Source organism: Anoplophora glabripennis, unplaced genomic scaffold, assembly GCF_000390285.2.
Source record: "Anoplophora glabripennis isolate ALB-LARVAE unplaced genomic scaffold, Agla_2.0 scaffold86, whole genome shotgun sequence".
Taxonomy (NCBI): domain Eukaryota; kingdom Metazoa; phylum Arthropoda; class Insecta; order Coleoptera; family Cerambycidae; genus Anoplophora; species Anoplophora glabripennis.
In genome coordinates, this window is record NW_019416242.1 from 279,113 (window position 1) to 306,069 (window position 26,957).

The 26,957-nt window shown below is 35.1% G+C and overlaps 2 protein-coding genes across 2 annotated transcripts; one reads left to right on the forward strand and one right to left on the reverse strand.

The window, feature by feature from the left end:
- Positions 1 to 75: 75 nt before the first annotated feature.
- Positions 76 to 8,805, reverse strand: LOC108910317 (sphingomyelin phosphodiesterase). The gene is made up of 11 exons (XM_018714881.2): positions 8,692 to 8,805; positions 8,236 to 8,540; positions 7,961 to 8,110; positions 7,674 to 7,898; positions 7,341 to 7,510; positions 7,083 to 7,277; positions 6,840 to 7,010; positions 6,460 to 6,634; positions 5,756 to 5,946; positions 4,924 to 5,098; positions 76 to 99 (listed from the first exon to the last, which is right to left on the reverse strand). Exons 1-10 carry the CDS (start codon positions 8,762 to 8,764, stop codon positions 4,948 to 4,950), a joined length of 1,806 nt encoding a protein of 601 aa, XP_018570397.1. The 5' UTR covers positions 8,765 to 8,805; the 3' UTR covers positions 76 to 99; positions 4,924 to 4,947.
- A 12,323-nt stretch (positions 8,806 to 21,128) lies between these two features.
- LOC108910322 (septin-interacting protein 1) lies at positions 21,129 to 26,957 on the forward strand. Its single transcript, XM_018714890.1, has 12 exons — positions 21,129 to 21,322; positions 21,410 to 21,655; positions 21,718 to 22,025; positions 22,091 to 22,260; positions 22,926 to 23,121; positions 23,293 to 23,502; positions 23,560 to 23,819; positions 25,179 to 25,375; positions 25,437 to 25,658; positions 25,726 to 25,932; positions 26,337 to 26,479; positions 26,626 to 26,957. Exons 1-12 carry the CDS (start codon positions 21,208 to 21,210, stop codon positions 26,872 to 26,874), a joined length of 2,523 nt encoding a protein of 840 aa, XP_018570406.1. The 5' UTR covers positions 21,129 to 21,207; the 3' UTR covers positions 26,875 to 26,957.

Genomic DNA, 26,957 nt, shown 5'->3' on the forward strand with positions numbered 1-26,957 from the left:
GTGTTCGAACCTAATGAATATTTTAATTGGTATTTCCTACGCGTGATCAAAAGGACTATAGGAAAATAACGAGGATACTGTGGAATCGTTTCATTTATTGGAATTGGATATTGTAGTTGCACTGTTAAAGAGTAATAATTCAGTCTGTGAGTTTTGGTGTTTGTTCTATGGGAAATAATCTACATTAAATTTTGAAATCTGTCCCATCAGTTAATAAAGTGCAGTGCTTTTTAATAACAAATTAAAAAAGATCTCTAAGAAACGTCTATAGAGGTATTTATGCATTTGTGCACTCATAGTAATGGATATAAATGATAAGAAATTCTATTTAAACGCCAAAAAGAAGGTGACAAAAACCAAGTCTTTATCTTAAAAGTAAAAAGTAGCAATATAGAAACAAATTTTGTTGTTCTAAAAAAGGAAAGTGAATTTAGCATATGGAACGTGGAATGGAATGTACAGTGTGTAAGAGAACTTTGCAACCTTCTAAAGATGTAAAAAATCCTTGTACGCCTTGTGACTCGTGCAGAAATTTAATATGTAATGATTGCTCTGAGCTTTCGAGCTCGGAAATTAAATGTTTAGCTTTACGAACTCGTTTATTGAAATTTATATGCAAAAAATGCAGAAATTATGAACTAACTGATTTTTTACGGAATACTATAAAGGATAAAGATCAAATAATAGATGACAAAAATGTAATTATTAATATGCTACAAGAAAAAGTCAAACAAGTTGAAGATAAACTTGCAAGTTTTACACAATTATCCTATGCATCTGTAACTAGTGCACCAGAGGTTAATAAAAGGAAAGAAAATCAGCCAAAGATCATTATTAAGCCAAAGGGGGAACAAGATAGTAGAAAAACTAAGTCGGATCTGGACAAATATATTAATCCTTCAGAATTAAAGATAGGTATAAAGCATTTTAAATCTACCAAATCAGGTTCTATCCATATCACTTGTCAAACAAAAGAAGAGACTGATATTTTAGAAAAAGCAGTAAAGGATAAACTAAAGGACAACTATTTAATTGAGCAAACAAAAATGAGAAAGCCAAGAATAAAAATTGTTAATTTTGATGGTAACATGACTGCAGATGAAATTGATAATAGTATTGCAGAACAAAATAATTTGGCAGGGGTCATTAAAACAACATATATTAGAAAAAAGAGTAGGGACCATCATACTATCTATTGTGAGTGTTCGGCTACTGCATTTAAACAAGTAATGGTTGACAGAAAATTATGTATTGGATGGGAAAGGTATTCAGTATATGAGGATTTGGATGTGCCAAGATGTTTTAACTGCCAGGGTTTTTATCATAAAAAGCAAGATTGTCGTAACAAATTAACATGCCCAAGGTGTAGTGAAGAGCATGAGGAAAATATTTGCCCTAAAGTGAAATTGTGTTGTAAAAACTGTGTTATTTCTAATGAAAAATTTAATACAAATTATAATGTTGAACATGCTGCCTCAGACCTGTCATGTGCCAGTTTAGAATTCCAAAAGTTGCTGTTACAAAGTAAAACGGACTATTCATTGGTATAATGGTACTACTCAATGAAGATTTAATTTTGCAAGAACTCGAATGCGTCGGAGGAAATCGCATGGGAAGATATGTTGGTATTAATGACAGTAAGGTACTGTTTGAAACAAATGCTGTTCTTAGGGTCTTTCATCTTAATATTCGTAGTATAAGAAAGAATTTTGATGAATTACTTGCTACTTTTGTAACCTATGAATTAGATTATAATTATGATGTTATTATCTTAAGTGAATGCTTTCAAGTGGATTCTATAGATCAGTTTAATATTCCTGGTTATAATACCTTTTACAATCATGCGGATTTTAATAAAAATGATGGAGTTATAATTATTGCAAAAAAGGGTCTTGAAACTTCAATCCATAATAAAAAGTTGGAAATAAGTGGGGTAACACTAAGCATTATGGAAATCAATATTGGTAATGTCCTTTTTAGGATAATTGCATTATATAGACCCAATCCAACTAATATAGGTGCTTTTATCAATGATATTGATGACTATTTAGACTTAAATAAAGCTGATGCCTGTTTTCAACTCATAGTGGGCGACGTTAATATCAATATATTAGAAGAAAATGAGTATGTGAACAATTATGTGTCAATGTTAGCTAAACATGGATTTGTGCCCTACATTCAATCTCCAACTAGAACTACAAAAGAATCTACTTCATGCCTTGATCATATTTTTGTAAAACGTAATCAGGGTGTCAATAGTTTTAAAATTGACTCCTATATACTTAAATGCTCCGTTACTGATCATTATGCTGTCATGATACATTTTAGTAAAGATTCTATAAGTTATGACACAATCAAGCAAATTAATACTAAAAAATTTTCTAAAATTAATATTAATAAATTCATTAATTTGATTAAAAATGAAAGTTGGAATCATGTTTTGCAATTAAATAATTCTCAACTTGCTACTAATATATTTACTGAAACATATTTAAAAATTGTATCTCAGAGTACTTATACCAAACCCACTAATAATAAAGTACCTAAGAAAATCAAACCTTGGATTACAATTGGTCTAACCAAGTCAATAATAATTAGAGATAAAATGAAAAAAAGACTGACAAATAGTTATTCTCAGGATTTGGAGATAGAGTACAAAACATATAGAAATAATTTAAATAAGCTGTTAAAAAAATGTAAGCATGAGTATTATAAAGATATTATTTTACTTAATCAAAACAATATGAAAAAAATTTATCAAGTAATATCTGAAGCTACCAATGAAAAATCTAAAAATAATGCATGTTCTTTTAATATTGCCAATGAAGATGGTCAACCATATGATAATAATAAAGATATGTCGAACTACTGTAATGAATATTTTGCTAACATTGGTATTAAAATGGCCAACAATATAAAGATACCTGATGACTTTTCTTCTCAAATACCGCCAATTAATAATTCATTGTTTTTAACGCCTGTTACAGAAAATGAAATAATATTACAAATAAATTCTTTGAAAAAAAATTCGGCTCCAGGTATGGATGCAATTACTGCCGAACTTATAAAGTCATCTCACAAGCAGATAGTTCAGCCTATTACACATATAATAAATTTAATTTTTGCCACTGGTATTGTGCCTTCTCAATTTAAAAGCTCTATCATTACTCCTGTATTTAAAAATGGTGATAATACGAGAATATCCAATTACAGGCCTATTAGCTTGATAAATAATTTTGGAAAAATTTTTGAGAAATGTCTTAAAACTAGGCTTGTAAGTTTTCTTAAAAATAACAATATATTGAGTCCACATCAGTTTGGTTTTTTGGAAGGTAAAAGTACAGAGGATGCAATGTATGAAGTAGTAAAGGAAATCACAGACAATCTGGATTCAAGTAGAAAGTGTGCTGCAGTGTTTTTAGACTTGGCTAAGGCATTTGATACAGTGCCTCATGACAAGCTTCTTAATGTGCTGCATAGTTATGGAATTCGAGGAAATGTGCTAAAGCTTTTTACTAGTTATTTAACTGATCGAATGCAATATGTTAGAGTTAATAATTGTCTTAGTGATCCCCAGGAAGTTAAAATAGGTGTGCCACAGGGCACTGTTTTAGGGCCCATACTCTTTATAATATATTTAAATTCTTTGTTATTCTTAAATACTAGTGGTAAAATACTGTCATATGCAGACGATACTGTAGTCATTTTCTCTGGTGATACCTGGGATACAGTTAAAGAACAAATGGAACGTGGCATAACTGCTATTAAAATATGGTTAGATGGACATCAGTTATCTCTAAATGCTGGTAAAACCAAATACATAGCATTTTCAATTACCAGCAAAAATAGGCCCAACTATGATAGGATTAATATTGAACGTTTCAGCATGGTAATAAATGAAGTATATTCCATAAAATATTTAGGTATCGTAATTGACAAAAACATTAAATGGGAGCAGCATATAAATAAATTAACAGCGAACACTCGAAAACTGATTTTTAGATTCTACAAATTAAGAGATATCTTAAGCAAAAAAATATTACTTATAGTTTATAAATCTCTAGTGGAATCCATTTATCGCTATGGTATTCTGGTATGGGGTGGTTTATATAATACGACTTTAAAACAGCTATCTGTTGTACAAAATTATATATTAAAAATCATTTTAAAAAAAAATAAATTATACCCGACCAGTTTACTTTTCAAGGATGGAATATGTAATATTAGATCTTTGTATTTCCATTCATTGTGTACAAATGTATTTAAAAATGAAAAACAGTTGATAATGAATGTTAGGGTAACTCGGAGTATGTCAAACGAAGCTTTACTAACACCTTTTAATAATAAAACCATAGGTTTGAGATTTGCGACACATTTAGCTCCCAAGACATACAACTTGTTACCCTTAGAAATAAGAAGAACCAAAAGCTTTAAAAAATACTCGCACCTCTGCAAAACATACATAAGTAACAACTATTTGTCTTTTTTGTCATTGATTGAATAATATCCTAGCTAATACGAAAGATGATAATAATAATTTGAATTTTACTCATATTGTATATACAGCATATACTTAATGGATTTTGTGCTTGCACAATACAAGTGTTAATTCACTTAGGTGCAATGTGTATAACGTTTTTGTTTCTTTTTTTTCTTCTTAGTGTTAATTTTAATATACTGTAATTGTTTTATCTGTTTTCTAAAAGTAGGCCTAACACCTAAGATACAACGTTAAATAAGATTTAACAAGTATTATTTTTTTATACTTAGGTTCCTACATGATTGACGTGTAAAAGTTATGTATGTGTATGTGTTTTAAAGTTAGCCACATTAAACAATAAACAATAGAGTGCTAAATAAAATTTAGTGTGAGGCATTTAATTAAAAAGATGTAATATTAACAAATAATAAAATAAAATAATTAATAGACTAAAATTTGAAATGTAATTACTTTGTACTTTCATCATAAAGTTTTTTTAGCTCCTCGCATTTTTCCGTATCGCCGTGCACCGTCGTCACCATATCGCATAGCAGACTCTTTTGACAGGACGTGTTGCAGCCGTTCTTTACTGCTACGTCGCTGTTGCGGAATTTATAACTGAAAAAAAATATATTCTGTAATAAATTTAGTTTAAAACTGAGGAAAATTGTAAAGCATTTATTTACACGATAACATTTATGTGTAATAAGGTATGCAGCAAACTAGAAAGTGCGTTTTTTTGTAAAAAAAGTCTTTAAAATAATCTATTTATAAAAAAATATAACTAGATGTCTCTCTTGGAGACCAATCGTTTTCAGTTTTTCATAGCACACTCTTCCAATTTATGAAGTGGTTGTGTATCTTATCTATATGTTTTTTTGTTTACTAATTATTTCGCAAGATAACAAAATTGTAATGTTAAATGTCATTCGATACGTGATTGAATAATTACATAGACCGCGTTTTACAAATTGCATAACTTCAGGTATCTGTTAACAGAATTCCTGAAAAATAAGAAAAATTTTCCTATAAATACATGGGTAGAGAATTGCTTATTGTAAAATACGGGTGTTCAAGTTAAAATTTCTAAAATCAACAAAATTATGTGAAATAGAACCATTCCAATACAAATTATTTAAGTTTTGATAGACCCTTTCCTTGAGGAAGTCTATCTCCAAGTAAAAGTTAGGTTATGTAATTTAGAACGCCCTTTAAAAATACAGTTGTTCTTCTGCTTATTTCTCTTAAATAAATAAATAAAGTATACAATCTTACTTGTAATATTTTTGAATCAAACTATGATCCTCGGCCATTCTAGTCAACAGCTTGTCGACTTCGCTAGGTTCCATACTACCCACCCCGTAGGCTTCTTTGAAAGAATAGAGTTTATACCAATCTACGTCCCTTGTAGGATTTAAGTTGGCCAGAGTGAGATTAAATGTCCATTCTTCAAAATCTAGCACATCCTGAAAAGTTATTAGGGCAATAATCTTCCGGAGCAATATTTTGTCAATTTATTTCGTAGTATATTAGCTTCTGATTGCAGCAATGGGGTTAAAAGTTAGAATAGGACAATACAGCTTCGATAAAACACGTATTTCTTATCTACATATACACTTATGACACGCACTGACATGCCTCAATTGGAAGTTGAGACATGGCAGGATTTAAAAGTTAAATCATGCAGCTCCGATCACCTCTATTTCTGTAGACGATAGACAATGCAACTGAACGTATTCTCGGAACACTATGGGAAATGAACAGCACATTACAATTTCTGTAATTGTAAAAATTGCGGTTTGATTTATTCACGACTCTACTGCGTACTATTCCGGCCGCTCGTATTAATAAAAACTGTTTTCCTGACGCAATTTTCCACTGCTGTGACCGATTTGTCGGTCTGTGGGCAGGCATCAAGAAAGATATCGAGAAAATCCAAAGACGCCGATACGGCTAGTCATAAATCGAGGATCACTTACGAATGTCTCCCCATCAATCTGGTACAGCTTGTAACTGGGGTTGGAGTTGCTGAACGGTGTTACGGAAGCCCCGTTCCAGGACACGCCAACGGCTTGTTCGTCGTCGTCGTAGTAGACCCAGAGCAGGTCCCTGTGAGTATGGCCGCTGAAGTGGCCCGTTATTGTGTTGGAGAACCTGGAAAATGTTGTTTCAGGGGAAGAAATATGGACGATTGAGCTCTATAATAGCTTTTCCAGTTTAATCCATCCAATTTCATTTTATCCATGGAGATTTTCCAATATAATTAATAAGAAATTTATAGAAATTCAGATAGGCTTTAGCTTTGATTAAATATGTCCTTATCCTGAAATATCTGAATAATTTTGAGTGGACGACATACCTTCTAAGTATTTTGCGGAATTCGCGACTCCAACTGCTTAAACACTCGCTGCTGCCAGTTGGAATATGCATTAACAGGTGAACACTCTCCGAATTCTTCTCAGCGTCCAGCAGCACTTCAGCAAGCCAAGCTAGTTGGTCGTGGGGGTCCTCGCTGTCATTGACTAGCCACCTGAAGTAAAATATAACCTAGTTTAATGAAGCTGCTAGTAAGGAACCTTTATTTCTTCCACTTTCGACTTACCAGTTTACTGTATAGCACACGTTGCTATTGAGAGCGACAATTCTGAAGCCTTTCCTTGGTGAAACCGTGTAGTAACCTCCTTTTAATAACGTCTTTTTGGCGTCTTCGGTCAACCATTCCCCCCACTGTTCGGCCACGAGGTCGAACACCCATTGGGTTGAGAGGGTAGCGTCGTCTACACCGTCCGAAGACCAACTAGAAATTTTAATATCTCAAAATTTGTAAGTACTATACAACTACCAGATATAGTTTACTTACACATTCAGAGGATGAGGCTCATGATTACCCAAGACTGGATACACAGGGACATTGTAGTATGCCTTGAACTGATCGGTGACTGCTATAATATCCCTCGTGTTATTTTCTACACTGGTAGACCACACCCTGTGGCTCACGAAGTCGCCTGTGTAGTATACATAGTCAAATTCCTAGGGAAATATAAAATTTAAGACGTAGAGTTTAGCCTAAATTATGACTACGACTAAGACCCAGAGACTAAATATGGTTGCAGATTCAGTTACATCAGATTTGGTGATTTTTTCCTTAGTTCTAGAAATTTGAAGCCAAAATCCTATTTTTTTGTCCACTTACATGGGTACCGCTTTCTCTCAGAGCCTCCTGCATGGTGTGGAACGGCGTATCCGCGTCGGAATAATCAGACCAGTATCCGCAAGTGTTGCTGTCGTCAGTACCGTCGGGTTGGTCGTCCTGGCAACAAAGGGGCTCTCCACACTGACTAGATTTGCCAGGAGTGTACAGCGGGTCGTAGTGGATATCGGAAATATGGAGAATATTAAACGTGTTGGTGCCATTGGCCTAAATATAAAAAATCGTTAAAGTTTTCCTCTGGTTTACGTCTCGGTATTTTGGGATTATACCTTTACTTTGTCGACAGTTTTCCCCGAAGGAACCTCGACAGTCCATTCGTAGGCGTTGCCACTGTCGCAGTTATAGTTTGTTAATATGAGTCCACACACTGAGGTGTTCTTTAGGTCTGCGTTGTTGTCGATGATATACATGAAAATGCCCTAAAACCATGGAATAAATCAACGTTTAACATCGAAAGATGTTCCGAATTGTGATAAAATGGATACAAAGCAGTCGTTAAATAAATACTGTCATATCCTTAAGCTGCTGATTGCGTATTACTTACCAGATTAGCATTGATGATTCCATCGCAAACTCTTTCGTTCTCTATTTTCAAAGTAATGCAAATATCGGACGCCTCCTTCGCCATTTCCACGTCGGTCATCCCCAGTCTCCTCTTTAAAATGAACAGGTCCACTATCTGGCTGCACAGATAGCATACCTGTGAATCACCGATGGCCGCTTTTACATCGGTGTGACCCCTGAGTATGTTGGGTAAGGGACACTGACTCAAGGCATAGCTGAAGTACCCAGGGCGTACACCAGTGTTCAAGTATTCGGTGAAAGCTCTGGTCGTGAGTTGGAAGCCATCTACAAAAGAAGGAGAAGCTGCTAATTACAGCTCCACGTGACAACCGTTCTAAATCATCTGTTGTTTAGATTTATTCTGTCTCTATGTTTGTTCTCACATTAATGCAGTTGGTACACGTTGTAGTGTTGTCTAAAGTAAATAAATACTTACCTTCTATTGTGTTGCTGGTTGAAGCAGAAACACACAAACAAAACAACACAAACCCGAATAGTTTGGCACCCATTTTGAAAGTGATGTTACTTTTGTAGTAATCTTTTCTTTTAAATTTACTGAAATGCGATTTAATCATGGGACACAATAGATATTTTTCACTTTATTATCAGATAATGTGAATTTTTGTTACAATTAACCTCAAGTATTTTGTGTGTAACTTAAGAAAAACAAAGTAAATAGTCGATAATTTTTATTACGTACTTACATACCACATTAACTGTCATTGGGTTTTAATTAAAACGATTAAAAAATATTTTACATTTATTTTAAGCTCGACCTAGAGTGTCGATTTGAAGTGTCATGTATATATTTATTTTTGTCCATTATTTGACTTGACTGATGAACCTCACGTGTTTCATTCTTGTACTTCATTAAAGAAATATAGCTGAATGTATACATGATCCCGTTCTTTTAAGCAGAGACTCCAGATTGACGTGCCTAACGATTCGGACCAAGCAACAACCGCAAAGTGCACCCCGCACTTAATCTAACTCGACCACGTTAATATATTAAGAGTTTCGAAAGAAATTAATGAAGTTGAATTGAAAATTTATTACACTTCTGTTGTCCCTTCTGTATTTAACTAACAGAAAAATAAGACCGAATACTGGTTCAGTTCATAAGTGGAGGGGAGATCGAAAACCCCCATCAAGAGGAATCAGATCGGGGGAGGGTGGAGGCTAAAGCGTTGAAATAATTTTAAGTTAATTGAACTTTTATTTTGATCATTCTGACAATTTATACGCTTAAATTTAAATTCTGTGTAGCTATTTGTGGCGTTTCATCAGTTTCCTATTTGTCTAGAGACCTTTGACCGACTATGAAACTGCGTAGCCACGCCCGCAGCAAAACGAAATTCTAAAATTATCAACTATTTACATTACTGGAACTATAAAACGTTTTGCGCATAGAGGAGTTGGAAAAATATGAACACTTAACGTCCCATAGTGATTTATGGCGGTTTTTCTGGGGGCAATTAATGCCGAACTTTTAATGAAGTTATAAAAATATTTTAATAGATCTTCCAAGCTCATTTGGAGTGGAAGCACAAAGATTTTACGCGAGCTGTTTTCCGTTTATGCGAAAATTTAAACCTCGGCTGTCGAGATATTTCTTTTATTTTTTTATAAATGTTGTAACTTCCTAGAGTTCTATTACTGTTATAACAAACAGTTTCCAAACCGTTTTTTTTACCCGTACAAAAGATGAAATTAATTATACTTATAATTTCTGATACAATTATATTGTATTCCTTTAACGAAAAATATCAGAAAAACTCTATGATCTGACATTTCGCCACATAAAAAGTCGTCAGAAATACTTACCATCGAAATAAATGAAATAGACCTCTGAGTTTGGAAACCGATATTAAGAAAACGTAGGGGCAAATAAAATTGAAATTTGGACCATATATAGCCTCACTATTACTCTATTGTGTGCTAAAATTTCGTTATCCCATTTTCTAATTATTAATGAAAATGTTGAAAAAATCAGGGTTTTGCCTACAAAATTGATACCTCTCACTTTAACATTTTTTTGTTAATTGATAAAAAGATTCCAAAATTTTTATTGACAATAAGTCGAACTATTGTCTTTAGTATTTTGAAGGCAGTTTGTCTCAAAAGCTCTTTTTTTTATTTTTAAGCAAAACAGAAGGGAGTGCTATCTCCGTAAATATTGCATTCTTTTTGCCCTTACGTTTTCTTATAGCTCAGTATATGACGGTTTTTAGTTCCGAATTCTTGACTCATGCACCGATTGACGTGAAATTTTAACAGTAAGTAGAAAATTGTTCAAGAAACAAAAGTTACATAGTGCCGATGTGTGCTTTCACCCTGGGGGTGAATGCCATCCCTTCTCGGGGGTGGCAATGAAGGCACCCATTTTAATCGCAAAAATCAATAGAGGGATGAATTCTAAACAAAAAACGTATTTTCCAAAAATTAATATTTTCCGAGTTATTTGCCATTGAAAATGTTAATTTTTCATCTAAAAAGTGCATGTTTTTCAACCATTTTTGATAAATAACTCGAAAACTTTGCGTTTTATCGAAAAACTCATATACAGCAAAAATAAAGCTTTTGAATTCATTTTTTGTTGATTACCGTAGATGTAATAATAACCGAGTTATCGCTCTCTAAATGTGATTGTTTATTTTTCGGAAAGTAAAATCGAACGAAAGAACTAATTTTTCGAAGAAAATTAATATAACCTCTTTTAAAGTGCTTGGAAAGACCTTTAAAATGCTTTTTGAAAAAATTTCGTAGCTCAAAAACTCGCGGAGCTATGATGAAAATAAAATGGGAAAATCTCATTTTTTCGGAAAAAAAATCAACAATAAAATCTATGGCTGAACCATAAAAATAGAAACTAAGCGTAATCCGTGTACAGTTGAGTTTATTTAGGTACTAATAATAGACTCTGCAAGTTTGACCGGTTTAGAATGGCTAAATTTAAAAAAAGTTAGAAATAATGAAAAAAAATTTTTTCATTTAAAAAAAAAATTCCTTTTTTTCGAAGTAACTCAAAAACTAAACAAGATACGAGGAAAATGCAAGAGTTCAAAATTAAAGGTCTTTTTTATAATATTTTTGTTCTCTTTCAATTTTTCTGTAAAAATTAACTGAGATATTACGTTTTTTAGTTTGTATTTGCGTGTAAGGACCACCTTCTTTGAGCCTTTAAAACCTAAAAATCTCAAAAACGAAGAGTTCAAGACCCTTCAACTACAGAGGTTGTAATTTGTAGCTCTTACAATTCCCTGCAAATTGTTTTTTGGAGCGATGAAAAATATTAAAAATTAAATAAGTTACCGTGAAAAAACGAATTGTATTATTCAGTGAAAATTGTCGGACTGTGTAAATGGCTTATTTTCCGGTAGTTTCAGAGGCATAATACACACTAATTACATAATTTAAGTTCCGAGTAATCTCGTTGAATTTAGTAATGTATCGTTGAGTGTTTTGAAGCAGGTAAAAATTCTTCAATTCCTCATTAAGGGTTGTTTTTAAGGGTTGAAACGTTGCAATGAATCATCAGTAATAGTATAAACAGTCTTTCCTTCATTATAAATGCTATGGAGATGTGAAAAGAAAATGTTTGCTTTATTTTCTGCAATAAGGGTTGTTTTTAAGGGTTGAAACGTTGCAATAAATCACGTATTATTTCATAAACAGTAAAAAATATTAAATTCTTCATTATTGCTCCGTCAAAACATTTCAGAGCCGCGAAAACTAATTTTTGTTTTTTTCCCCTATAAAGGGTGGATTTTAAGGGTTGAAATGTTGCTACAAATCAAAAATTATTATTCAAAACATAAAAGAATGCGTATTCTATTGACGTAATACTTAAATCTATGGTTTTTACGTTTTTGCAAGAAGGGGTAGGTTTCATCCCCTAAAAACAATAAGCACACATTATGGCTATGTAACTTTTGTAAAGGAGGGTGAAATGAGCTTACTCACCGATTTTCAAGAAAATCGGTGCTTGTGTCAAGAATTCGGAGGTAATACCCTTTTTTTACCGCTGTATACTGGACTATTAACATTGGTTTCCGAACTCAGGGGTCTATTTCATTTATTTCGATAGTAGGTAAGTCTTATTCATACGCTACGCACAAAGTAAGCAGAAAAAAGAACAAAGTTTTTTGTAGACGCGGCTTCTGCGTCTACAATATGCGTTTTTTACGTGTTCTAGCTATTTATTCAAATTCTCGGGCATTCCTCATCTCCGTTTCTTCTTCAATAACTTACCCCTGAAGTACATACGGAGGGATGGAAATAACGAAATGTCTCGCAACGTCCCCGTGTCTTGGCGGTCGACAAATCCCAACCGAAATAAGTGTCTCAATTTATACCTGTATTCGTTTGAAGAGGGTTGAAGGGACAAATGGCCGATTGTCAAAGAGGGACACGCATTGATTGAGTCCGCTGACTGATACACCTTAATCCGAAGGAATTGTGGGAGATACTGCCTGTGCAGGAACCAACGAAAAAACGTTTAGTTTACGGTGTAGAAGCAGCCGAGCTTTATATTAGAAATGGCAGTATTATTTTGATAACCCCTTTTGTATTTCAATTTGTCAAAACAACTCATACCATTTTGCTGATTTTACTTATTTCATATTTATAATTTTTATTATCGGCCACGGAGACAACACTTAAACAAAACTACGTCCTTTGCAGCATTGAAAACAAGGTCCTGTGACGTACTTAATTGTAATATCAGATTTTTTTTTACATTAATATGTGAAATGCCGACATTATTGATCGAAATCTTGGATCGATTAGCAGGTACTAGGGCAAAGTTGATGTTTTTGTTTCTGCCACTTGACTAAGTAGTAAAAAATTCGATTAAGTTATTTTAAAATACTCTATAGAAACATTTTATCTTTTATCTGATCTGTTTAAGATCACTTCATCACTTTATTATATAGACCATGAAATTAATAGTTTTTTTCAAAAAATAATCGAACTTTTTGAATTACGCGTTATTTTCTCAATCAACTTTCCAAATCACTGGATGGGGCGCAGAGGTTCATTTGAGTGGCCTCCCAGATCTCCAAATCTAACGCACTTACACTTTTTTCTATGGAGCCCTTCAAAAAACCATTTTGTCGGTTTTTTCAAGGTCAAATATGTAAAATTTTCTTTCGACCCTTATTTTTGTAAGGGTTTGAACTGAAAAGGCTTGAACAAGTTGCTATTTACGAACAAATGCAAACTTTAAACGGCCGTATCTTACTTAATTTTTATCCTACAGAAAAAAAAAACAAAATTTTCAAAAAGCAAAACCTACAATTTTATAGGTACTCTACAAAATGTTGCGTGTTAGAGTTGTTTTGAAGTAAAGACAATCTTTTCCAAAAATACAAAAATTCTCTTTTCACTTCAAGCTCAACTTTTTTCAAAACTAAGTACTTTAAACCGGTCACACTTCTAGAGCAGATTACAAGTACATAAATAAAGTAAATTGTAAAGTGGTAACGATTATTTTCAATTGGGGTGGTAATTAGGGGGTGATTTACACGTTTTTTTGTCGCCGAAAAAAATACGGACTAACTTTATTTTCGTCATAATTCGCTTAAGTTTAATGCTAGGGACTTTTATAAAAAATAAAAATAAAGGTTTTTTCAAGCACTTTAAATAAGATTCTATGAGTATTCCCTGAAAAATGCATTGGTTTTTGGTTATTTCACGTTGAAACTTTCAATTTTGGCGTTTGACGAATAAGAACCTATATTCAACAAGCTATTACTCCGCTTGTATTGGGTCTACAGACACCATAAAAACACAATTCTTTTTGTTTTTTATAAGCTACATTTTTTATGAGGATGATTTGTTTGATAAAATACTTACTTTTTGAGTTATTCGCGAAAAACCGTCTGAAAAAGTGGTTTTCTCGGTTAAAAAATTTACACTTTCACTCGCAAATAAATCGAAAAGTATCGAAAAACTTTATATAGTAAAATTTGTTTAGAATTAGTCAATATATCCATTCCCGGAATTATTTTCAAGGAAACATTTTTCACCCCCGGGGGTGGAAACGGGGTGGCATCCACCCCCAGGGTAAAAGTAACCCCCAGTACAAGGTCAACTTTGAATTAGATGGTAAATAGATCCTAAATCCAAATTTTTATGAAAATCGGTACTGTTTGGCAAAATTATACGGGAACATAGTGAAGTTTAAGGGTATTTTACGCCCCTCCCTGCCTAAGGGTTACCAAAACTTACGCCATCACGTGTCCCCTTTGAAAAGAAAATCGACGTGTCTCAGGGTTTTTTGTTTTTTTTTAATTCCGATATTTTCTAGGTGGGAAGTTTGAATTGAAACACCCTGTACACGTTTAAGATACACCCAATATTTACAGCGTATTCCAGGTATCCAAGGATAATTTTCTTCTATCTTATCTAAGACCGCTCCCTTGTGGATATAAGTTATTTTACTGTATAAAAACTACCCCATATTGCAAACATAACGCAATTTGAACAGCGTGACATCTTTTTATGCAATTTTAATTAATTTTCCATTAGGAGATTAAGTTATTACTCTGGGAGTTGGTATGAAACCGAATAGTTTTGTTTACCAGTCCCACCACGAGAGCACACTCAACTTTTAATTTTATTATCGATATAATTTATGACTTTAACGGAGGAATATACGAAAGCAAGACGTGTCAAAAGTTGCCATCGTAATGAATTTTCATAACTGGAAGATAACATATTGAATTTGTTAAACGTTAAACTGGAACTGACAATAGGAGCATTTTATTTAAGTGATCTGGTTCAGTTAAATCGAAAGCCTCCAACAGCTTTAACCTCAACGTCGCAAAATATTTTCCACTGTAGGTTCTATTTAGGCGTACACTTAGAAAATTCATCGTTAAAGACTTTTTCCACTTACCTTGACTTTCTTGCCGCGTTTTGCGGCTATCGCCCGTGACTTCCTCCGTATTCTATCCAGAGGTAACACTTAGGGAAACTCAAACAACAAGTTTATACAGCCTGGGGGCTTTTATATAGTCTGAAACTCGGTGTAGCGCCACTACCGTTTACTTTTTGATTCCCCCTAGTCCTTACAATCAACGAAAACCGGCGATATTCGAATAAAGTTTTAGCTTGGAAGTGCGCCCTTCTGTTTATTTATCACTTGTGCAGATTGTGAGAGGTTCGATATTTTTGACAGGTAACTTTGTAGGTATGCAATAATATAATCTGAAATTAATAAAAATGGGTTTTATTGCCGCAGTTTGTTCGTTATATTTTGCTTGTTTTTATCATTCAGTAAATCTGCATCTACTTTGGGGTTAGATCTAGTGGAACATCGTAGATTTTGAGTAATGATCCAGACTGTAGCGTACTCGTTTGTACAAAATTCCGTACTTCCGCCAACGTAGTGGTACAAAAGAAAGAAAACTATTAATTGGATTCCGGCAAATACAAATCAATCAAAACGAACTTCCTTTGCTTTTCAAGATACGAAAACAAAAATTACAAGCGGCTCCATTTCCATACCAGAACAGATGGGCTGAAATAAATTCGCCGAATATTAACAGAGATGCTTATGCAAATTTCGCACTCGCACATATTTATGACCCGTAATATAAATTGATCGAGATAGCCGCGATAAAACGGTTTATCGGATTTCAAACCTTACCAGCGGCGGGGAAATAAGCTTGGAGACGTTGCCTTTTGGTCGTCCAGATTTACTTAAAAAATTGCAAACGGCAGATAGAAAAGTTAACCGATTTGGTGCCCTGATTTGACTCCCTTAAAATTTTTACTCAATCGACCTCAGCTAAGAATATAGGGTCAATGTATTCATTTCCCAAAGAAATTACTGCAGTTTTTAAAACAATATCAATTAACATAAATATTTGCCTTCTTTCATCGAGTAGCAATAGAAGTAATGTGTTAAGTCTTCAGAAGACCATGGAAAATACCATGGAAAACAATTTCAAAGTGTAAGTTAGCGAAATAAGAATTCAAGGAATTTCACGATGTTTGATAATGAAATTCTTCCACTAATTAGAAAAGTACAAACTCCTCTACATCACTGAGGCTTTATAAATGTCTGAAGAGCCTTTTTTAACACAAAATCTAACTGTAATTAAGACAAAGAGGGCACATCTTCCAATTACAGAAATTTTTTTCTTTTAATCTGTTAATTTAGTTATTTATTTAACATTAGCTTTTAACGCTACTTTCCATTTCTCTCTTGAACAAGATTCGTGTACATTTTTACAAGCTTTTTTAATAAATTCAAAACTCAATTAAAAATTTTCCAGGAAGAAATTATTTAATAGCACTCAAGATGGTCTCTGGTCTGGGTAAAAAAAAAGGAAGGTGTAGTAATTCTTTTTTTAACTTAACATCTAACAATATCATTGGTAAGATTTCTCATTTCTTTTTAATTTTGGGATGTTATTTTGCAATCGAACCACCTACTCTAACAGTATATGACTCAAATTCTATTCCCGCTCCAAATTCTGTCGACAATTCATCCAGAATCAGTTCTTATAAAACAATTGTTAGTGGAAATACTTTGGCACGAATTTCTCAGAAGAACGGGCGCAATAACACGTTTCCAAGACGTATTGCATTTCATAAACCAATGAATCAGAGCTTGTTTGGCATATACATACAAAGTGGGATATTTTCTGCGAGCTACAGCGCTTATGAACATAGTAGGCCAACCAGGAGAGCGAAAAAAGAGGCTGTTTTTACACTCCAATATTACAGCAAATATCATATATTTCCTTCGGAAAAAAACTTAGTAAATGAAAACCCAAGTGATTTCCAAAGCAAAGACATTGTTAAGGAAATCACTTGGATTTTCATTTGCTAAGTATTTTTCAAAGGGTAATACATGGAATTTGCTGCAATATTTAAGTGTGCAAAAAAATCTCTATTGGCCGTAAAAAATTCCTCCTCTTGACGCTGAAAATTTTGTCCCTGCGTGGTGAAATACACCACGTGGACCGCGAAAAATTTGTTAAAAGCAATTTGTTTCACATCTGCCGGAGAAATATAATGAAATATATAAAGGAATATTTATATTACTGTCTAGCAAATATGTTTTATGGGAGCGGCGATGGATAAAAATTTTATTGCACTAAAAATAATATATTTCGTTTATATAAATTTCATATATCTACGTCCGCTGTATGAGATCAAATAACGGCCTCAATTTATTATTTTTTTTATAATATATGCATAGAAAACGCAAAGGAATTCCGTTCAACTTTAAGCAATTTATTAATATATTTCTTTCGATTCTGATCCAACCAGGAAGTTCGAAAAGAGTCTGTACTGTTCTTCTTCCCTGGGAAGAAGTAGAGAGTTAGAAATTTAATTGAAATATAAAAAGCTAATGAAAACGTTAATAAGCTTTGCTCTCTTTCCACAACCTTCGTTCGCATACAGATGGCTGCATTTACGAAGAAAAAATTTAATATGTGGATACCCCGTTGCCCACTCGCATAAAAATATCCTTAGGTTTGGCGACTTACGAATTACATTTCTGCAGAGAAATGTCAAGCCCTGTTATTGACAGTTTTCAATCAAACTCATTAAAAAGTGTGGAAAGGTCAAAGTGTAACAGTTTTTTATATTCACGTTTTTATCCAGATTCTGCAGATAACTTTTTAAAACTGTTTGCTACATTTTTCGATGTTAAAGTAATTTTATTGAATATATAGAATAATGAATGGAATTATAAAAAACTAAAGGTTAGAATAATTGCAGAGGGTCGCTTTTAAGTATGTTCTGATAATAAAGGGGGCGATTTTTTAGATCATTTTCAGGAGAAAGGTTCCTGTGGATTTAGGCCCTAAAAGCGGTGTTTTAAAATGTCACATACCGACTACTAGTTCAAGTGAAGTATTCCCTGCTGATTTTTATGGTTATAACAACCAGTGACGCAGGTACAGGGAAATACTGTAACTGAGGACCTTAGAATTTCGACGTCACTTAATATTTTTGAAGTTTCATAAAAAATGTTTCAGAAATCATTCTTAGAGTTATACTGGATGTCCATAAACTATAACTGCATTTTTTATTACATTTTTAAAAACAAAAGATGGGCTCCACAACGCCACAAACCGTCATTACTTTGATATTTAAGAGATCGTAAATTCGATTGTCTTTCAAGAAATATTTGTCGAAACGTTCCAATGTAATTTGTCTCCGCTTTGAGTCAGATTGTAGTTGCTTGCTATGTACCGATTTTATCCTATAAATTATGAACTTGACGCATAGAATTTATAACGAAATTAAATGTAATAAATGCCTCAAAATTATATCATGGCATTAAGTCAACAGTTGGATTTAATATTATATAATTATAAGCTTGGTGGGTTTGTTCTTCAACGTCATGACTTGGTTGAGAGTTTAAGATTTAGAGGATTTATTTATTCTAAACTTTCTTTTACTAAATAATTAAAAAAAAACGTTGACTGCGTAGTCAAAATAGGTTTTTAGAAAAATATTTTCAGTACCCGTTTAAAATTAGCTGGAAATATATCAGAGCTAATAATAAACAATAGTGAATTTACTTAAATAAGCTGATACCTTTAATATAAAGCAAAAATACGAAAGCTAGCAATTTTTTTAAAGAATTTTAGTAAACTGGGCAGTTAGTGAATAGGTAAAAAATTAATTCACTTTAATCTAGTCATATTGTCAACATTTTTCATAGTATCGTTTAAAAATTTATTTTTATTTTTTCATTTATAATGTTATTATGTATATCTATTAATATTAATTCCATTTGCAAGATGGCCACTACAGTAAAATGCAGAAATAACAAAATCTTATCTATCATGTCTATTTTTTAATTAATAATATTTAGAACACGATTTTAAATTTTTAAGTAAATAAATTAGGAATTACTGGTTGTTTACTGGAAATACTTGCGAAAATGTAATATTTTTCAAACTATTCGCCTTTTATCTCGAAAACTAAGCCGTTTAAGTAAAACATAGGTCCACAGTGACATTTTTTCCTCAAAATAACTTCATGGAATCCCTTCTTTATTACCTGAACATACTTTAGAATCATTCTTTTTTTTTTGATAATTTCTACTTTTTTAATGTATTTTAATTTTTTTAGTTTTATTATTCTTTTAGTTTTTATTTTTTATAGTCTTTTGTTTCGCATTCTTGCACATTTACACCCCATTTAATAATTAGCTACTGCAAATTTCGGGTGGAAACAAACTTTTTCAATCGACCGTTGAACCTGCAAAAATATCCGAACCTCCGGATCAAGGCAACTGTCTCACTCCCAGTGGCGCGAAGGGTATGAATGGGGCGGTCAGTCCACGGAAGGAGGGAGCGTGGGGAACTCACGCACAGTTCGCGGGGATGGCCGGAAGGACGTCGCGACGTTAGCTGCGGCTCGACGAGGGCGACGACACTGACTGACGCTGCTGCCGTCCGCGAAGGCCTCCAGACGCCGAGCGGCGCTCTTTGCGCGTCCAGACGCACGGCGGCACCGCGAGAGAAAAAGAAAAGGGAGGGGCGATTGATAATGAAGTCGTTATTTCTCGTTTGTTTTTTTAATATTCGTTAATAAAATTAATTGTTTGTCTTCTTTTAAGAAGAACGAAATATAACGCCTGCTAAAAAGTGCTCAAAATCTCGAAAAATCGTGGACAAACCGGCTAATACACCAAAAACTAAAAATTTTTGAGAAAATCGATGAAAATTTTCAAAAAATTATAGTGTTCTTGTAAAGGTTGTACCGTACGCACCTGGGGTCGCTGAACACGCTGGGATTGTCTATTTCTGTGCAAGTGCTTCCATTGAGAAAAGAATTCGAAAATATCCGAAAACTGAAAGAGCTAGAGAGAAACTGAATGCAGTCTTGTATTGATCAAGGACGTTGCTGTCTATCGGCATTTTTTCAGATTTTTCTGAACCCTAAAAATTTTTGAGAAAATTGATGGCTATAATGATCCATGAAAATTGTCAAAACAGTATACATTAGTATTGCATTATATATTGCCCACCCAATAAAAATTTGTGTTTAACTGGCGACTCCGGGCAAAATGTAGAAAATTTTGGGAATACAGCCAAGTATGCACCAGCATTGTATTGTATGTTGCCTATCGAATAAAAACCTATGTGGACCTGGGAAAAAATCCAAAATTTTGAAACGTAGTTGAGCTAGAGCGAAATTGGGGGTTATTATTATCTACCGGAATTTTTTTAGGATTTTTTTGAACCCTAAAAATTTTTGAGAAAATCGATGGCTATAATAATCCATGAAAATTGTCAAAAGAGTATACATTGGTATTGTATTATATATTGCCTACACAACAAAAACGGCGACTCCGGCAAAATGTAGAAAATTTTGGGAAAACCGCCAAGTACACATTATTGTTGTATTGTATATTGCCTATCAAATAAAAACTTAAAGTTGGCCTGTAAAGAAAAAAATCGAAAATCTTGAAAATTAGTTGAGCTAGACAGGAACTGAATGCAGGTTTGGATTGGGCAGGGCCGTTATTTTCTACCAGAATTTCTGAACCCTAAAAATTTTTTAGAAAATCGATAGTCCGTGTAAATTGTTAAAAAAATAGTGTTCAAGGCCGCAATTCTATTGGGAGGTGGTGCCATCTATACAATTAAGGTTAAATTAATTCCCCATTGAATATGCAGCTGATACAGTTAGCTACCAACTTCAGAATTCTTCCCGTCTAGTGCAGTTTCTGCGCGATAGAGGGCGGTATGATAATTTGGAACTATTTAGTCTTGCCTGATTGGTCAATCGACACAAGTGAACGTTCCCCTTTACTGATCGAAAAATTAATTGGAATGATGTATTTGTAGTTCTATCTCATTTCTATTCATCAGTGGTCAGTGGTGGAAACGTCGAAATGGCGTCATCTTATTTTGATGAAATATGAAATTTTAATTATTTGCTCTAGTGAACTATAATAAGTGTTAAAATGTCCGAGGACGAAGTGGAAAAGTTTGAAATCACAGATTACGATCTGGAAAATGAATTTAATATAAACAGAAATCGTGGTCGTAAAAAAAATAGCAAACATCATCAGATATATGGTAACAAAAAAATATAATTTTTCACATTTTAACAAGTTTCGTGAGAAAAATTAGGGCTAAACATATCTAAATATACATTCTGGTTAGGTATCTGGGCTGACGATAGTGATAACGAAGAGGATACTGGGGCCAGGAGTTATGTGTCGAAAAAGCGACCTAAAAATTACTCGGGACCAATAGATTTTGTAGCAGGCGGGGTACAACAAGCCGGCAAAAAGGATAAAGACAAGGACGATCTTAAAAAAGAGGAAGAATCAGATGATGATGCACCCACTTCATCATTTAAAACTCGAGACAGTTCGGATGAATCTGAAGATGAACTTCCAAGGGCTGGTATGTACCACATATATACACTACAGTACAACATCTGTACTGAAAATTATTTTCTTTTTAAGGTTTTGGTACAGCAAAATCGAAGAAGACATCCGAATCTACTGTCACAGAAATTACCGGCGATATAGCAGGCTTAAGGCGTAAAAATACTCTAAATCCTTCATTGATAAATCAAGGTGTAGGTCATTGGGAAAAGCATACTAAGGGAATAGGAGCTAAACTTTTACTTCAAATGGGTTTCCAACCCGGCAAGGGTTTAGGAAAGGATCTGCAAGGTATTTCAGCACCCGTGGAGGCACATCTGAGGAAAGGAAGAGGTGCCATAGGAGCGTATGGTCCAGAAAAACTTGCTAGTATCGCAAAAGTGAAGGTAGGATATATAAAAATTAGAATTTATTTCGGTAGAGACGTTATTTTATCGGGGTTATTTTTAAGGAAAGCGTCTTAAAATTGGAAGAAGGGGAGAATGAGGAGAGGAAGGGGGAATCGAAATGGAAGAAAAACGATTCGTTGAAGAAGAAGACGAGATATTATTATCGAAGTGTAGATGATGTTATTGAAAAAGGTAAACGTCCTGGAGCTTATAGAAATTTGGGATCCGCAAGGTAAAAACGAAATAGCTAAATCATGTCACATTTTTTATTGGAATTTGATATATGCCTTTTTTTCGTTTTCTCTAAATTTCCGTCATGCGATCGCTTAAAGATTTAGCAGTTCCTGTGCACGTATTTCGTGCACGGGTTTATTTTGACTCAGTTTTGAATCCCAAAAAGGCTTCGATCGAACTTTCCCCACTGTCTCGGACCTCGAAATGGTGGGAAAAGTTCCTTGCCCGAATTATAACAGTCACACAATTGTTTTCTTGTAAAATTTATTATTTGTTGCGATATTTGTTACGATTTTTCTCTCCAACATACAGGGTGTTGCAAAAAACTAAGTTAAGTTGTTTGCCGCAGATTTTTTGTGTGGAAATAATGAGACATCTTCCATTTTTTTATTTAGTTACAGTTTAAAAAAGAATTTTATTAATGACTCCATTGTTTTCTTGTGTCGTTTTAAGTCGTAGCAATTTTCTTATGTGCTTAAATGAAAAAACGGTGTAGGAGAGTCCTGTTATCTTCACCAAAAAAATATACGATTAACAGCCCGACGTACTTTTTGTAACACTGCAATGTCTTATGTACAGCATCAAAATATTGCACAATTTTGCCTCCAGATTTTAGCGGACATAAAAGGACTATCCTAATTCCCGTTTTTCTTTACCTTTTAGTGAACTCAGCAAGGTCAAGGTGATAGACATGACCGGTCCGCAACAGAGAGTCCTGAGCGGCTATCACGCCCTCAGCGGTTTAAAAGCTCCGCCGGGCGTGGAACATTTCGAGGATGTCGTCCACAAGAAGTGTTCCAATTTCGCCCTCCCCGAAATACAGCACAATTTGGACCTCTTGGTGGACATGTGCGAACAGGTAAGTCCATTTGTCAGAAACATGTTTTTCAATGTAAATGTGCCAATGAATAAAAAAAATAAGCGTGCTTTCATTCACACAACTATCACTCGGGGTATTCATCGTGCTTGCTGTTAGCAGCAGTTTTCCTGGAATTACTTCAACTGAGCACTGAGACGCTCATTTTTTTAGGATATCATAAGGATCGACAGGAACACGAGGTACAACGAGGACAAAATCACGGCTCTGAAACAGGAAGAAAACTCCCTGAGGGACGTGATAAATTCCGAGGACGACCTCATAGAAAATCTTAAGGACGTGATGGAAACCGTGGAGAAGCTCATGAACCCGATGCAGGGGTATTCCTTGGGACAGATCGGCGCTATTTTCAGGAACCTGCAAGTAAGTTCTAACAAACCGAACGAAATATCGTCACTGAATCGTGTTCGTTTTGTCTAGGAGGACCATTTCGACGAGTACTGCCGCTACGAGCTGGGGGAACTCGCCCCGGGCCTGATAGGTCCCCTGTTGACCTCGGCGATGGCCAGCTGGAACCCCCTGGCCCAGCCGACGCGGTACGTGGAGGTTTTCGGGCAGTGGCGGGACATCCTGGACGGGCCCAGGCAGCGTGGGAACCTAGAAGGTAATAATATGGGAATACAGCCGTACGATAGTCTCATATGGCATACTTGGATGCCCGTTATGAGAACTTGTGTCAGGTAAGTTGCGTTTTTCTGCTTGTTTCTATGGGATCTAGCCACAGTCGGTTTTTATATGTCGGTTCTGCGTTCGGTTTTCGTCGTTTGGTGTCGCCGAAGGGCATGTTTCACGTAGGTGGGTGGTCGTAGAGGAGTTCAATAGTAACGTAAAAAAAATTCGGTAGATGCAAAAAAATCGGGATTGCTGCGTTTGTTCAAAATTTTTTTTTGACCTCTTTTTTTAATGTTTCCTGATTATTGATAACTACCGATTTCTTTAAGACTAGCATTTTATAGACAAGAAATCGCACTTTTAATAGACAATGATAGAGCAAGAAAATCCTAATTTTTTACTGTCGAAGATCACGGAAAACATGCACCCATGTAAATATCGGAATGTTTTGTCGAGAATTTTGTAAAAATGGTCAATAATTATGATTAATGTGATGTGTTAATGGTTCAATAAAAGCATTCTACGGGGTGTGAGTATGTTTATAGTATCGTACACGATTTTCTGTATATTTGACAGGCGTGTAAAGTTCAGGAAATACGACGGTAAAAATAAGAAGTAAAAATATCCTTTTTTCATTATTCCGAATGTATCATCAGCTTGTCAACTGTCTTATACCGTGGAGAAAGCTTGTATAACAGGTACAGAGAAGAGATATTGTTTCCGACTTGCTTAGATTTTCTAAAATGCTCTTCAAAAGACTATTAAGTTCACCGATTACGCGATTACCCGATAATTTTGCATAAAAACGCTCCTCGTAAATACTTCAAATACATAGAAATTTTATTATGCTGAACTTTTCCGTTTCATATATTTCTAACTTTTATATCGTACTGTTTGAATCATTATACAGGGTCATTCCTAAGTCGTGCCACATTTTTTAACAGCGTGTAGAACTACTCTAAAAAATATTTTTTTCAAATATTATTCTTTAAGTAATGTCGTTGCATTGTATATTCCTTCTGTAGTTGCGTGTTTGAATATATACAGGGTTATCCAAAAGTCCCGATACGGCAGAAAAACTTCCGTAGTAAGTCTATCGCCCAAATATTCACAACAAATGGTACAGAAACCTAGTGTTTATCACTTTTTTGTGAATGTTTTTATTTTGTCGTACGTTCGTTTCAGTGCTTTCGTCGATTTTGACTGCGATTTTTAGTTAAATAACTTCCCTTCGAACTGGAATTAATATTTCTGAAGGCATTTTGGAAAATGATATTTGAAAAAAACGTGTATTTTGAGTTTCACGTGCTAATAAAAAAATACGATTAAACTTAGAATCCAACCTGTATACTCACCAAAATTATCGGTTCCTCGCTTCGTCTCTTTTGGGTCGTTAAACTTGTGTCAATTCCGCTATTTTCTTGCAGTTCTTGGAACTCTCGCGACTGCGACCCGTTGATAACCCTCATGGAGACTTGGAAACCGCTGTTGCCGCAGTGGATCGTCGACAACATATTCGACAAGCTCGTGGTGCCCAAGTTGCTCACCGAGGTCAGCACCTGGAATCCACTGACGGATACGACGCCCATCCACATCTGGATACACCCCTGGATCCCACTTTTAGGTAAGTTTTTTCCCGCGAAACGTCCTCCGTCGGGCTTAACTAAAAAAATTTCGTCGTACAGACACCCGGCTGCAAACCACGATATATCCGGTGATCCAGGAGAAGCTCGGCACCGCCCTGAGCAACTGGTACCCCTCGGACCGATCCGCCAAGCTGATGTTGCAACCGTGGCAGAGGGCGCTATCCCAGGGTGCGTTCGTCGCTTTCCTCCTCAAGCACATCGTTCCCAAACTGCAAGTCTGCATGCAGAACCTCGTTATCAACCCCCATCAGCAGCATTTAGGTAACCGACGATTCACTATGTCGAAAAAAAACAAAACGGAACGGTATAAATTGACATGGCGTTTTAGATCCGTGGAATTGGGTGATGGACTGGAACGATATGTTGTCGGTTCCCAACATGACGCTCATCCTGGACAAGTTCTTCTTCCCCAGGTGGCTGCAGACGTTGGCCGTGTGGCTCAACCACAACCCAAACTACGCGCAGGTCACCGAGTGGTATTCGGGGTGGAAGAGGATGCTCTCCGATGACCTCCTCAACCAGCCCACTATTAAAGGTAAGACATGGACGTTTTTCACCTCTGAGACGAGAAATCGAAGTGAACTTAGTTTCCAGCTCGGGCGTTTCCTTTCAGGTCATATGCGTGCGAGTGAGAAAAATGCGTAGTTTTGATATTTTAGTTATTCCAGTGCGTTTTTATTGCCCAAAAAGTTGTATCGACGAAATACTTTGAACACTTCTCTTAAAATCGATTCCAACAATTTCTTTTTGCAGAGAATTTCAAAGTGAACTTAGTTTCCAGCTCGGGTGTTTCCTTTCAGGTCATATGCGTGCGAGTGAGAAAAATGCAACGTTTTGATATTTGTTATTCCAGTGCGTTTTTATTGCCCAAAAAGTTATATCGACGAAATACTTTGAACACTTCTCTTAAAATCGTTATCCAACAATTTCTTTTTGCAGAGAATTTCCACAAAGCCTTAGAAATGATGAATAGGGCCGTCAACATCGCTTCGCAGCCAGGCGCAAAGGAATCCATCTCGTATCTGAAGAACATCGAAGCCAACGGTCTTACGGCGCCACCTCCGCCGCCCCCTAGGGTCGAGGTGTGTATAAGTTTACTGTTGATGCTGGTTCTATGAAATCGTGGTGCGGACTAGGCAATTCGATTTTCGAAATTCAGTCTCGAAATATTGAGATTATTATTTTAACTCTTCCGAAACGTAATTCTGTATTCCTTGCATTTTCGCAGACGTTCGCGGAAGCCGTACGGACGGCGTCGAAGATCCCCCAGGGATTCAAGGACCTGGTGATGAAACGGTGCGAGGAGCGAGGCATCATATTCGTGCCGATGGCCAACAAGTACCACGAGGCCAAGCAGGTGTACAGGATCGGCTCGAACGGCGTTCAGTGCTACATCGACAGAAACGTGATCTTCTACTCGCAGAACAACTCCACCTGGCTGCCGACGTCGCTCAACAGGCTGCTCGACCTCGCTTGAATCTATCCGTTACCGCTTATCTGTCATCTGTACATAGTTCTGTAAATGTGAGACCCTTTAAATATAGAATGTTCTTTTTTAAA